The sequence below is a fragment of the Rhinolophus ferrumequinum genome, chromosome 11 (assembly GCF_004115265.2).
Source record: "Rhinolophus ferrumequinum isolate MPI-CBG mRhiFer1 chromosome 11, mRhiFer1_v1.p, whole genome shotgun sequence".
NCBI classification, from domain to species: domain Eukaryota; kingdom Metazoa; phylum Chordata; class Mammalia; order Chiroptera; family Rhinolophidae; genus Rhinolophus; species Rhinolophus ferrumequinum.
In genome coordinates, this window is record NC_046294.1 from 83,297,155 (window position 1) to 83,310,666 (window position 13,512).

At 36.4% G+C, this 13,512-nt stretch overlaps 1 protein-coding gene across 1 annotated transcript in view; it reads right to left on the reverse strand.

Moving 5' to 3' along the window:
- Positions 1–13,512, reverse strand: part of ZW10 (zw10 kinetochore protein) — a 41,369-nt gene that overhangs the window by 6,739 nt on the left and 21,118 nt on the right. Inside the window, exons 10-12 of the mRNA XM_033121536.1 lie at positions 11,399–11,637; positions 9,271–9,342; positions 127–296 (exon numbers count right to left, since the gene is read on the reverse strand). Of these exons, the coding sequence (XP_032977427.1) occupies positions 127–296; positions 9,271–9,342; positions 11,399–11,637 (481 nt within the window). The remainder of the gene's footprint in view (positions 1–126; positions 297–9,270; positions 9,343–11,398; positions 11,638–13,512) is intronic.

Here is a 13,512-nt window from a genome sequence, read left to right on the forward strand (position 1 = left end):
TCCACTTTCCAATATAGCTCAGGACCACGACCTAATTTCTAATCGCCTCATTCACAAATTACAAAGATAGCAGGCTGAGAAGCTGGATAATCAATATGCTTTAATAAAATTTAAGGCATCAGTTACCAAGTCTCCTGAAGCCAGGTACAAGATCAACAAAAGTAGTGGTGCCATCACAAAGAATGGGGGCAAGACGTAATCTGAACTGATGCCCGAGGGTCAGCAAGTGATGAGCGATATACATACAGTTGTTGTGGTGAATGGCAGCCAACTGGGGCAGTTTTTGAAGATTCTCCCTAGTACAGGAAAAGGGGTAGAAAAAGAAAGAAATCACCTGTTACTGAAGTTGGGATTGATGAAAAAGTTACTACTCTTATAATTATTTCTAGGCTTTAATCATTGCCTGCTGTATAAATGCTGTACATAACAAGATATTACCCCATCATTCCCACTCCCATTCAATCAGTGAGGTTGTTCTGCCTAAATGTGATCTTTTCCTATAAAACTATCCCAGTGATTAAAAGAAAGAGCAAGGTGGGTGGGGGGTGGGAGATGAGGGTAAGAGGGATCAAATATATGATGATGGAAGGAGAACTGACTCTGGGAGATGAACACACAATGGGATTTATAGATGATGTAATACAGAATTGTACACCTGAAATCTATGTAATTTTACTAACTATTGTCACCCCAATAAATTAAAAATAAAGAAAGAAAGAGTAAGGCAATTAAGATGTTTACCTGTGTCAATTCTTTGTATTGGAAACCTAGCATAGCTATAGGTAATAAATCCCTTGAAATTTAACACTGATAAATCTGTGGAAATACAGATGCACTTCCCTTTTCTCCAAATTCCTATTTCATTTATATAATGAAGCACTTAACTATTTCCTAATTCACTAATTTAGAGTCACCTGGGAAATTTAAAATATATGTTTAGACTTCACCCTAAACAAATTAAATCACAACCTCTGACTGAAACCAAGTTATCTGTAAGTTTTAAAATTTTCCAAGGTGATTGTGATTTTCATATAAGATCAAAAATTGCTGCTCTAAATCTTCCACACATACTAGTCTCCCTACTCAGCTTGGAATGAGATCGTGTCTTTTACTTCTGCTATATATCCACTAGCAGCCATTCACATAATGCTTCCTAGTTTGCTGATTTAATTAACATCTGGCTAGAATATACCAAGTCAGGAATTAACAATCTAAACAGTGGTCCTCATTTTGGGATACACATCAGAATAACGTGTATGGCTTTAAAAAAAACCACAGATGGCGTGGGTCTTACACCAGACCTATAAATCAGTATCTCTAGGGGTAGGATTTAGGGATATATATATATTTCTATATATATATTATACATATAGATATAGATATATATGTATAATATATATATATATTACACACACACACACACACGTACGTATATACGTGTGTGTGTATATACATATACATATTCCTAAAGCTCCATAAGAGATTCTAAAATACTGCAAAAACTGAGAACCAGAATCTGAGACAGTGGTTCTCAAAGTGTGGTCCCCTGAGAAGCAACATCAACATCACCTGGAAATTTAAAATTTCAGACTTTATCCCAGTCTTACTGAATCAAGAAATCCGGGGTACAGGATCAGGTACCCCTAAAATACAGGCAATCTGTATTTTAACATGGTTTCCTGGTGATTCTGATGCACACTGAAGTGTGTAAACCATTGGTCCAGCACAAAGTTCCAAGACCACACACAGGTAAAGCTAAGTTCACACCAGTGTGAAAAATGTTTCTAAGCATGGAACTGCTAAACCACTGTGTCTAAATCTCCAAGGACATGGCTATTAGCTGAACAAAGATGTTTTCTCTTTTCCTTTACCTGACTAAGGAGAAAGTGCAATAAAAATTTTAAACAACAACAAAGAAAACAGAAACAAAAATAATAAGGTTCACAATAAATAAGTTTTCTTTTATAACAAAAATAACAGGTGGTCCTATTTAAAAACATCTCAATCGTTCAAACATCTAAACTAAAAATACTACAAATAATAAACTGATTTTTTTCTTTGAAACCAGAGTGCTTGATTAACAAATAGCTTTGTTGAAATATTATTTAAAACATTCATAAAACATCCAAAACACTTAATGTGCATAACAGAGAACTTCTGGAGGCTTAAAGTATGAGTTACTTTGCAGATTAACATTAAAAGAAACTTTTAAAATCCAAGACTTTAGGTAAAAACAGTCTATGAGTTTGACAATTAAGTTTGCAAACTCATCCTAGAAAAAGTGCTACATAGCTCATTGCTGAATATCACTATGGTCACCTTGGGAAGCTATGCACCGACACCAGAGCAATCAGAGCCATCAGAGTTGTAGTATTATCCTTGGATATCCTGAATGTCATCAAAATGTCTTCCTTTCAATAGTTCCTTTATCTTTGGGTAAAGAAAGAAGTCTTTGGGGGCCAGATCAGGTGAGTAGGGAGGGTGTTCCAATACAGTTATTTGTTTACTGGCTGAAAACTCTCTCACAGTGCTGTGTGAACTGGTGCATTGTCGTAATCCAAGAGCCATGAATTGTTGGCGGAAAGTTCAGGTTGTTTTCATCTAACTTTTTCTCACAGCCTTTTCAGCACTTCCAGATACTAAACTTGGTTAACTATTTGTCCAGTTGGTACAAATTCATAATGAATAATCCCTCTGGTATCAAAAAAGGTTACCAACATAGTTTTAATTCTTGATTTGGACAAAACTTTTTTGGTCATGGAGAATTGACTAACTTCCATTGTGCACTTTGATGCTTTGTTTCAGGGTCGTATTGGTACAGCCATGTTTCATCACCAGTGATCACACAGCCCAACACATCATCTTGCTTCTCCAAAAATCTTGGCAAACTTCAACGTTCCTTTGCTTTTGGTCATCAGTGAGCTCCTTCAGGACCATTTTTGCACACACCTTTCTCATGCCAATATTTTCAGTTAAGATTTTCCTAACTGGGAGTGATGTCATAAAAATGGCAGCATGAAGTGAGCCTCTTGAAATCTCCCCTGGAATTTACAACAAATTGAACAACTATAACTCCACAAAGGACTCCCTGTGCAGCAGACAGGCAAGACTAACAGGGACTGTGGGGACAGAGTCCCAGAGAGCAGTTTCCAGGCTCTGCGGGGGTGCTGGCTTGGGTGGTGGTGGGCCATTGGCTGTACCCGGTTGACCAATTGGCTGCTAATGTAATTGCCGTGACCGCACTATTTGGTTAGAATTTCTGGAGATAAAGAACTCAACAGAAGAAATGAAGAATGAAATAACCAGCTTAGGTAGTAGAGTTGACCAGATGGAGGAAAGAATCAGTGACATTGAAGATAGAAACATGGAAATGACATGGATGGAAGAAGAAAGACACGTGAGACTTAAAAGAAATGAAAGAACTTTCAGACTCCATCAGAAAGAGCAATATAAGAATAATGGGCATACCAGAAGGGGAAGAAAGAGAGAAGGGAACAGAGAGTATATTCAAACAAATAGTCAATGAGAACTTCCCAAACTTGTGAAAAGAACTGGATCCTAGAATCCAAGAAGCAAACAGAACACCTAATTACCTCAACCCAACAGGCCTTCTCCAAGGCACATTGTATAGAAGCTGTCAAAAATCAATGACAAAGAAAGAATCCTCAAAACAGCCAGGGAAAAGAAGACGGTAACCTACAAAGGAAAGCCCATTAGATTATCATCAGATTTTTCAGCAGAAACTCTACAAGCCAGGAGGGAGTGGAATAAAACATTCAAACTACTGAAAGAGAGAAACTGTGAGCCAAGAATAATACATCCAGCGAAGATACCCTTTAGATACCAAGGAGGAATAGAGACCTTTCCAGATATAAAGAAGCTGAGGGAATTTTCTAATACATGACCTGCACTACAAGAAATACTGAAGGAGGCTATTCGACCAGCATAAATAGGGATGATTTGTGACAACCAATACATAAAAGGGGAAGAGTAAGGCCCGAAAGGAAATATGGGAATGGAGAAAGTAAGCATGCTGAAGAAAATGGAGTTCTCTACATACGAAACTTTCTTTTATATAAACTTAATGGTAACCACTCAAAAAAAATCCAGAACTGAAATATGTAATGTAATAAAAGAAGAAACAGAGGGGAAAAAAATCATAGAATACCACCACACAGAACGAATAGACAACAACAAAAAGGCAAAGAGACAATGGAGACACAGTCTTGCCAGAAAAACAAAGATACAATGATAGGAAATCCTCACATATCAATCAATAATCACCCTAAATGTAAATGGACTGAATTCACCAATAAAAAAGTACAGAGTAGCAGATTGGATCAAAAAACCAAACCCAACCATATGCTGCCTCCAAGAGATACATCTCAGCTACAAGGACAAACATAGACTCAAAGTGAAAGGGTGGAAATGGACACTCCAAGCAAATGGTACCCAGAGAAAATCAGGTGTAGCCATACTGATATCAGATGAAACAGACTTCAGGATAAAAAAGGTAACAAGAGACAAAAATGGGTATTTCATAATAAGGGGGACTATACAACAAGAATACATAACAGTCATCAATATTTATGCCCCCAATCAGGGAGCACCAAAATAGACAAAGCAATTACTAACAGAACCAAAGGGAGAAATTGACCAAAACACAATTAGAGTAGGGGACCTAAAAACATCATTGACAGCTATGGATAGATCATCTAAACAGAAAATAAATAAAGAAATAGCAGTCCTAAATGACACATTAGATGAAATGGACATAATTGACATTTATAGAGCACTTCATCCTAAAACATCTGACTATACATTTTTTTCTACTGTACGTGGAACATTCTCAAGGATACACCATATATTGGGACACAAAACTAGCCTCAGCAAATTTAAGAAGACTGAAATCATGCCAAGCATATTCTCTAATCATAAGGCTTTGAAATTGGGTATCAACTGCAAAGAGCAAGCAGGAAAAACCACAAACACGTGGAGGTTAAACAACACACTTTTAAAGAACAACCGGTCAAAGAAGAAACAAGGGGAGAGATCAAAAGATACATAGAAACAAATGAGAATGCAAATACATCCTAACAAAATTTTTGGGATGCAGCGAAAGCAGTTTTAAGAGGGAAACTTATACCATTACAGGCCTATCTCAATAAAGAAGAAAAATGCCAGATAAATAACGTCACACCTTAAAAAACTAGAAAAAAAAGAATAAATGAAACCCAAGGTCAGCAGAAGAAAGGAAATAATAAAAACCAGAGCAGAACTAAATGAAATAGAGAACAAAAAGACAATCGAAAAAATTAATGTGACAAAGAGCTGGTTTTTTGAAAAGATTAACAAAATTGACAAATCCTTGGCTAGACTCACTAAGATAAAAAGAGAGAAGACACTAATAAACAAAATCAGAAATGAAAGAGGAGAAGTTATCATGGATGCCACAGAAATACAAAGGATCATCCAAGAACACTATGAAGGCCTACATGCCACCAAATCCAATAACCTAGAAGAAATGGACAAGTTCTTAGAAACATGGTCTTCCTAGGCTGAACCACGAAGAACTGGAAAATCTAAACAGACCGATCACCAGGAAGGAAATTGAATCAGTCGTCCGAAACCTTCCCAAAAGCAAAAGTCCGGGACCAGATGGCTTCACTAGTGAATTCTACCAAACCTTCAAAGAGGATCTAATACCTGTCCTACTCAAACTCTTCCAAAAAATTGAAGAAGACACAATACTCCCTAACTCATTTTATAAGGCCAACATTACCCTGACACCAAAATCTGGTAAGGATAACACAAAAAAAGAAAACTACAGACCAATATTTCTGATGAATACAGATGCAAAAATCCTAAACAAAATTCTAGCAAATCGAATGCAACAATACATTATAAAGATTATTCATCATGATCAACTGGGGTTCATCCCAGGAGCAAAAGGATGGTTCAACATATGCAAATCCACCAATGTGATACATCACATAATCAAAATAAAGGACAAAAATCATATGATTATATCAATTGATGCAGAAAAAGCATTTGACAAGATACAACATCCATTTATGATTAAAACACTTAATAAAATAGGTATAGAAGGAAAATACCTTAACATAATAAAGGCCATATATGACAAATCCTCAGCTAATCTCATAATTAACAGTGAAAAACTGCAGTCCTTTGCTCTACGTTCAGGAATACGACAGGGCTGTCCCCTATCACCTCTGATTTTCAACATAGTGTTGGAAGTCCTCGCCAGAGCAATCAGGCAAGAGAAAGAAATAAAAGGCATCCAAACTGGGAATGAAGAAGTTAAATTGTCACTCTTTGCAGATGACATGATGCTATATATAGAAAACCCTAAAAACTCCACAAAAAAAGCTATTAGAAACAATAAACGAATACCGTGAAGTTGTGGCTACAAAATCAACATACAAAAGTCCATTGCAGTCCTATATACTAACAATGAAATCTCAGAAAAAGAAATTTTAAAAAAATTCCTTTTGCAATTGCAACAAAAACACCTAGAAAAAAACCTAGAAATAAACTCAACCAAGGATGTGAAAGACCTATATGCTGAAAACTGAGACATTTTTTAAAGAAATCAAAGAAGACACAAAGAAATGGAAAGATATTCTGTGCTCGTGGATTGCAAGACTCAACATAGTTAAAATGGCCATATTACCCAAGGCAATATACAGATTTAATGCAATCCCCATCAAAATCCCAATGGTATTTTTTAAAGAAATAGAACAAAAAAATCATCAGATTTGTTTGGAACCACAAAAGATCCCATATAGCCAAAGCAATCCTAAGAAAAAAGAACAATGCTGGAGGTATCACACTCCCTGACTTTAGCTTGTACTACAGGGCTACAATAATCAAAACAGCATGGTATTGGCAGAAATACAGACACACAGACCAATGGAATAGAACTGAGAACCCAGAAATAAACCCACATAAATATGATAATTTTTGACAAAGAAGCAAAAACCATACAATGGAGAAAAGACAGCCTCTTCAATAAATGGTGCTGGGAGAACTGGAAAGCCATGTGCAAAAGAATGAAACTGGATTGCTGTCTGTCACCATGTACCAAAATTAATTCAAAATGGATCAAAGACCTAAGCATAAGACCTGAAACAATAAACTGCATAGAAGAAAACATAGGTACTAAATAAACTTATGAACCTTGGGTTCAAAGAGCATTTTATGAATTTGACTGCAAAAGCGAGGGAAGTAAAAGCTAAAATAAATGAATGGGACTATATCAAACTTAAAAGCTTCTGCACAGCAAAAGAAACCGTCGGCAAAATAAAGAGACAACCAACTGAATGGGAGAAGAATTTTGCAAATAGTGCCTCCGGTAAGTGGCTAATATCCAAAATATACAAGGAAGTCATGCAACTCAACAACAAAAAAACAAACAACCCAATTGAAAAATGGGCAGATGACCTGAAGAGACATTTCTCCAAAGAGGACATACCAATGGCAAATAGACATATGAAAAAATGCTCAACATCACTAATCACTAGAGAATTAAAAACCACAATTCGGTATCGTCTCACCCCAGTTAGAATGGCTATCATCAACAAGACAAATAGTAACGAGTGTTGGAGAGGCTGTGGAGAAAAAGGAACCCTCATACACTGTTGGTGGGAATGCAGATTGGTGCAGCCGCTGTGGAAGGCAGTGTGGAGGTTCCTCAAAAAATTACAAATTGAATTACCATATGACCCAACAATCCCTATCCTGGGTATCTACGCAAAAAATCTGAAAACATTTATCCATAAAGACAAATGTGCTCCAATGTTCACTGCAGCTTATTTATGGTCGCCAAGACATGGAAACAACCAAAATGTCCTCCGATAGCTGAATGGATAAAGAAGTTGTGGTATATATACACAGTGGAATACTATTCGGCGGTAAGAAAAGACGAAATAGGACCATTTGTGACAACATGGATGGATCCTGAGATTATAATGCTAACTGAAATAAATCAAACAGAAAAAGTAGAGAACTATATGATTTCACTGATATGTGGTATATAAAACCGAAAACAACAAAAGACAAACAAATGAGAAACAAAAACTCATAGAAACAGACAATAGTTCAGTGGTTACCAGAGGGTAAGGGGGGGAGGGTGGTGGGAGATGAGGGTAAAGGGGATCAAATATATGGTGATGGAAGGAGAACTGACTCTGGGTGGTGAACACACAATGGGATTTATAGATGATGTGATACAGAATTGTACACCTGAAATCTATGTAACTTTACTAACAATTGTCGCCCCACTAAACTTTAATTAAAAAAAAAAAACAAAAAAAGATTTTCCTGTTTCTCTATCAATGTTTACTTGGTCTGCTATGCTTCTCAGTCAGCTGACAGATTTTGACACAGAATTTGACAAATTTTTGCAATGTTTTCATCAGTTCTGCTCGTTACTGGCCGCCTTGACCTCTCTTCATCAGTGACGCGTTCTCTCCCCTCATAAAAACGTTCAATCTTTGTACACTGCCCTTTTCTTCATGGCATTATCTCCATAAACTTCGATTAACATGTCCCTAATTTCACTTCCACTCTTGCCAAGTTTAACAAGAAATTCATTGTTTGTTCGTTGCTCTAATTCAAGCTCAGACATCCTTGCAATGGCACACAAAAACACGCAGTAACAATAATGAACACCACTCAGCAAGACACTGCCACACGACCACAGCTGTGAGACACTGATAAACCAAGGTTATGAAACCTTACCGAGCTGTTCGTACAGTGCTGCCAATGTAAGTGCACGGTGGCAAGTTCACGAACTTAATTGTCAGACCTCATAAGATAGCTAGGAATAGTGGCTGCTAATATTCGACAGTTAAATGGCAATCTCCTGTGTTATTAAGTTTACAAAGCTATGAATGCCAAGAGAAAATGTGGTATGTTTACTATATAGCAATACGGAACAATGGCCTTTTTGTTTTGTAACCAAGTAAAGTGAGGCAGTTCTGAAAATACCTACCATCAAAACCAGGGTAAAGCTCTTTTGAGTTTTTAAATTTGCATTACCCACTATACTGTAAAGTTACAGGACCCTTATTAATTAATAAATGACCTGTGTCTTTTAAACATGTTTTAAATGGTTTACTGCATTTTATTGTAAATTTTAGTAACTAAACTGTCTTTAGTGGGAATATAAGATTACTGGTTTTCACTGGACTTACAAACATTTTAGATATGTAACATTATACAGAAATCAGATACAGTAGCACTTACTTATGATATGTTGGTACAACATCATGGAACAAATGGAAGATATTCCTCACTGAGTAGAAAAGTTGAACAGCACTAAAAAGAAAACAGTGTCAACAGAAATGCCTAAGGTATACTGGAAATGAGAAAAAAATTCAAACTAATGCACCTTAAGTGAGTGAGAGTCAGCAGTTAAATCGACAATGGAGAGAATACCTGGCTTGGTCACTGCTGAAAACACCGTTAATATAGATGGAAATATATTCTCCACCAGTATTTTCTAACTAGATTGCAATCCTAAAAACCTGGATCCATTAATAATTTTAAGAATAGCAGCATTCAACCCAAAGCCTTTTTTCCATTTATCAATTTGTGTTCTGCCCGCATCGAGTATCCCTTTAGTAACAAACGGAGCTAAGCCTCAAGCAAATGTTACCCCACTACTGACGCACTCTGCAAAGGGCAAAATATCAATAAAGGCATTCACTTGGTTCTTTTAGAATCAGCCTGACTCTCAGCTTTCACCTTTTCTCCTTCTTACCCCAATGCAAGGAGATGAATCAACATTTCTAGAATAGAATCTAACCTCAAGTTTTTTTGTCCTTTATATCTGCCTTTAGAATACCTGAAGGTAATATTATAATGCACTTAGAAAGAGCAAATACAAGGTGTAGCTTACTTCTACATAAGAATCTTAAACTATGTACCCTGAAGAAGTCACAGGAGTCCCACAAATATTTAGAAAAATAAGTTATGGTTACTATACCCCAAAACACTGTTACGACTTGATTACTACGATACCTGATTAAATTATTTCATTTTATTTTTGCTACATATCTTATTTTTTGAGGTTTAATAATATAGAAGTGGTTTATTATAGTGTAGTTGTGTTTTTGTTTGTTCTGTTAAAAACTATTTATTTTAGTGGAAAGACTGTCCATAGACATTCAGTATATAAAAATATTGTTGGTGTTCTGAGTTCTCAAAAAATTTAGAAAATAGTGCCTTGCACCCCTAACTTCTGATCGGGTATATTTCAAGTGAATGCCATGTGAAGAAATAGTTACTTCTATATTTATTCTGCCAAAGGATTACATGATTTTTTTTACATATATTTTTCTTCCTACTTATATTTAAAAGTGGATGGGCTTGGGAATATAATGATTCATTAAAGTCACAGAAGTTATCTTGGTAAACATGTCCTTTCTAGGGCTGAATAAAATAGACGAGTTTGTTTATATATGGACATAAAAACTGTAAGTTTGGAAGCCCATCTAAAGATGCAATTTGATTAAGTCCAGCCCTAAATGAAATTGTTTTCTACTATGAGGATGAGAAGTAAAAAACTGCTACAATAGATACAAACTAAAGCGGCTTTTGTAAATCTGTTCTACAGCCAACTTGGGCTACAGCCTGCTTTTTTCTCTTTAATTTAGTCTAGGAGTAGGGAAGATGCTTACAAAAAGAGATTCAGTATGAGCTGTGAAACAGAGTTTGGGGTACCCTGTATACAAGTGCAGATTGGAAGAAATCATCCTGGAAGGGTGAAATCAGATCTTTGGTACATTCCAGTCTTTTCTTTCAACCTTTGGCTGCCCAACAAACTATTATGGCTTTAAAAAATAAGCATTTAAAATGGAAATCAATTAGGGCCTGGATTTTAAAAGGTAAAATAAATGTTAAGTTAAATTAAAAGGCCAGAGCAGACTGGAGCAGTTGGTACAACTATCACTACCAATATTACCACCGCCACCAATAATAAACATTTGAGTATTAATCATTTTCCTGGTAGCATTCTAAATTCTTTATATGTGCTTTCTCATGTAATATCATTCAATTCAAATAAAAAGTGAAAATTAAAAAAAATTTTAAAGCTTTTTGTTAAAAAGTAATAATTTTTAACATCAAAATAACTTATTTGTCCATCCATATACATGCTTCTATTTCTTATACCTTGTTGTAAGATGTATGTTGTTGTAAATAAAACTTAATTATCAATATATATCTCTGTGCTGCACTGACTTTCTAGGAAAAAATATTAACTAATGGGATAAGAAAACCCAACGAATTCCAGCTAGGATTTTCTTACTAAATGTCCGTTTAGATAGGCATTTAAGCGAGTCATTGCCATTTTCAAACTCAGAACTCTTACCACTGATCGCTGCTGGTTGTTGCCTCTAGCAAAGTCTGATAGGCGAGTTCCATTAATTTCCTTACAGACTCACTGATGTGGCATGGGGGCAAAGCAAAGGAATGCTGGTCCAGTGTATTTTCAGGCTGTAAATTCACCACATCATTGTACTGAGTTATGGACATTTTCTGGACTTGTAGCTTGTCATCCTCATCAGGGCGAGGTAAGTCAGGCACACTTATCTTAGAATCAGGAGTAATCTAAGAGTCAAACAAAGAAAGTGTAAGTCAGGCACACTTATCTCAGAATCAGGAGTAATCTAAGAGTCAAACAAAGAAACATAGAAAATGCACTATCTTCAGAATAATCCAAATGCAAGCACACCATGAAAAATAAGCTATTGGTTGCTTCCATGATGATAAAGCTGTGGCTTCTACAGGATAATTAAAAGGTCTGAGTATTTTAATGACTGCTCACACTTGGGTTGAGAGCACATCACAAGAAGTAAGCAATCCCCTTCGCTGTGCCATTCTTCTAATTCTTCTGTACATTTTTTTAATTAAAATTTATTGGGGTGACAATTGTTAGTAAAATTACATAGATTTCAGGTGTAAAATTCTGTATCACATCATCTATAAATCCCATTGTGTGTCCATCGCCCAGTCAGTTCTCCTTCCATCACCATATATTTGATCCCCCTTACCCTCATCTCCCACCCCCACCCCCCTTACCCTCTGGTAACCACTAAACTATTGTCTGTGTCTATGAGTTTTTGTTTCTCATTTGTTTGTCTTGTTCTTTTGTTGTTTTTGGTTTATATACCACATATCAGTGAAATCATATGGTTCTCTGCTTTTTCTGTCTGACTTATTTCGCTTAGCATTATACTCTCAAGATCCATCCATGTTGTCATAAATGGTCCTATTTCATCTTTTGAAACTTAAAAGCTTCCACACAGCAAAAGAAACCATCAACAAAATAAAGAGGCAACCAACTGAACGGGAGAAGATTTTTGTCTACAGTGCCTCCGATAAAGGGCTAATATCCAAAGTATACAAGGAACTCATGCATCTCAACAACAAAAAAACAAACAACCCAATTGAAAAATGGGCAGACGACCTGAAGAGACATTTCTCCAAAGAGGACATACAAATGGCAAATAGACATATGAAAAAGTGCTCAACATCACTAATCATCAGAGAAATGCAAATAAAAACCACAATAAAATATCACCTCACCCCAGTCAGAATGGCTGTCATCAACAAGACAAATAGTTACAAGTGTTGGAGAGGCTGTGGAGAAAAAGGAAGCCTCATACACTGTTGGTGGGAATGCAGACTGGTGCAGCCGCTATGGAAGGCAGTGTGGAGGTTCCTCAAAAAATTACGAATAGAATTACCATATGACCCAACAATCCCTCTCCTGCGTATCTACCCAAAACATATGAAAACATTTATCCATAAAGATGCTCCAACGTGTGCTCCAATGTTCACTGCAGCTTTATTTATGGTGGCCAAGACCTGGAAACAACCAAAATGTCCTTCGATAGATGAATGGATAAAGAAGTTGTGGTAAGAAAAGATGTACATTCTTAATCTTGATGACAATAACAAAGCTGTGAAACTGGCCCAAGATTTCAGGTAAATGGAAGGACCTTCAAAAATCATCTTTCTCAAATTAGACTATTAGATAATTGCAGGCCAGTATAATTTTGTGTTCTTGTCATAAACAAATCATTTCCCAGCAGGAACACACGTTGGCTTAGTCAAAGAAAAAGCTCAGACTAGCCTATCCTCCACTTAAGAATTCCAAATCAAAACCAAAAATGGCTCCCTAACATTTATACAGAATGAAAATTCCCACTTGGTCAAAATGAAAGGAACGAACACTAGACTGCTAGTCTGGAAACATCAGTGATAATTTTTACCCTAACTTTTGACAAAGTCATTTAACCTCTGTGGACCTCCCTTTTCTCATGTAAAAGAATGAAACTGTATTGCAATAATGGTTTTCAAACTTTGCTTCTCAAAGATGCCTACGGGGCCAAAAAAAGGAGAGATTAAGCAGGCAGAAGCAGCAGGGCCCCTACTCCCATGGCAAGAAGAGCAACTCTGGGGCAGCTGGATGGCTCAGTT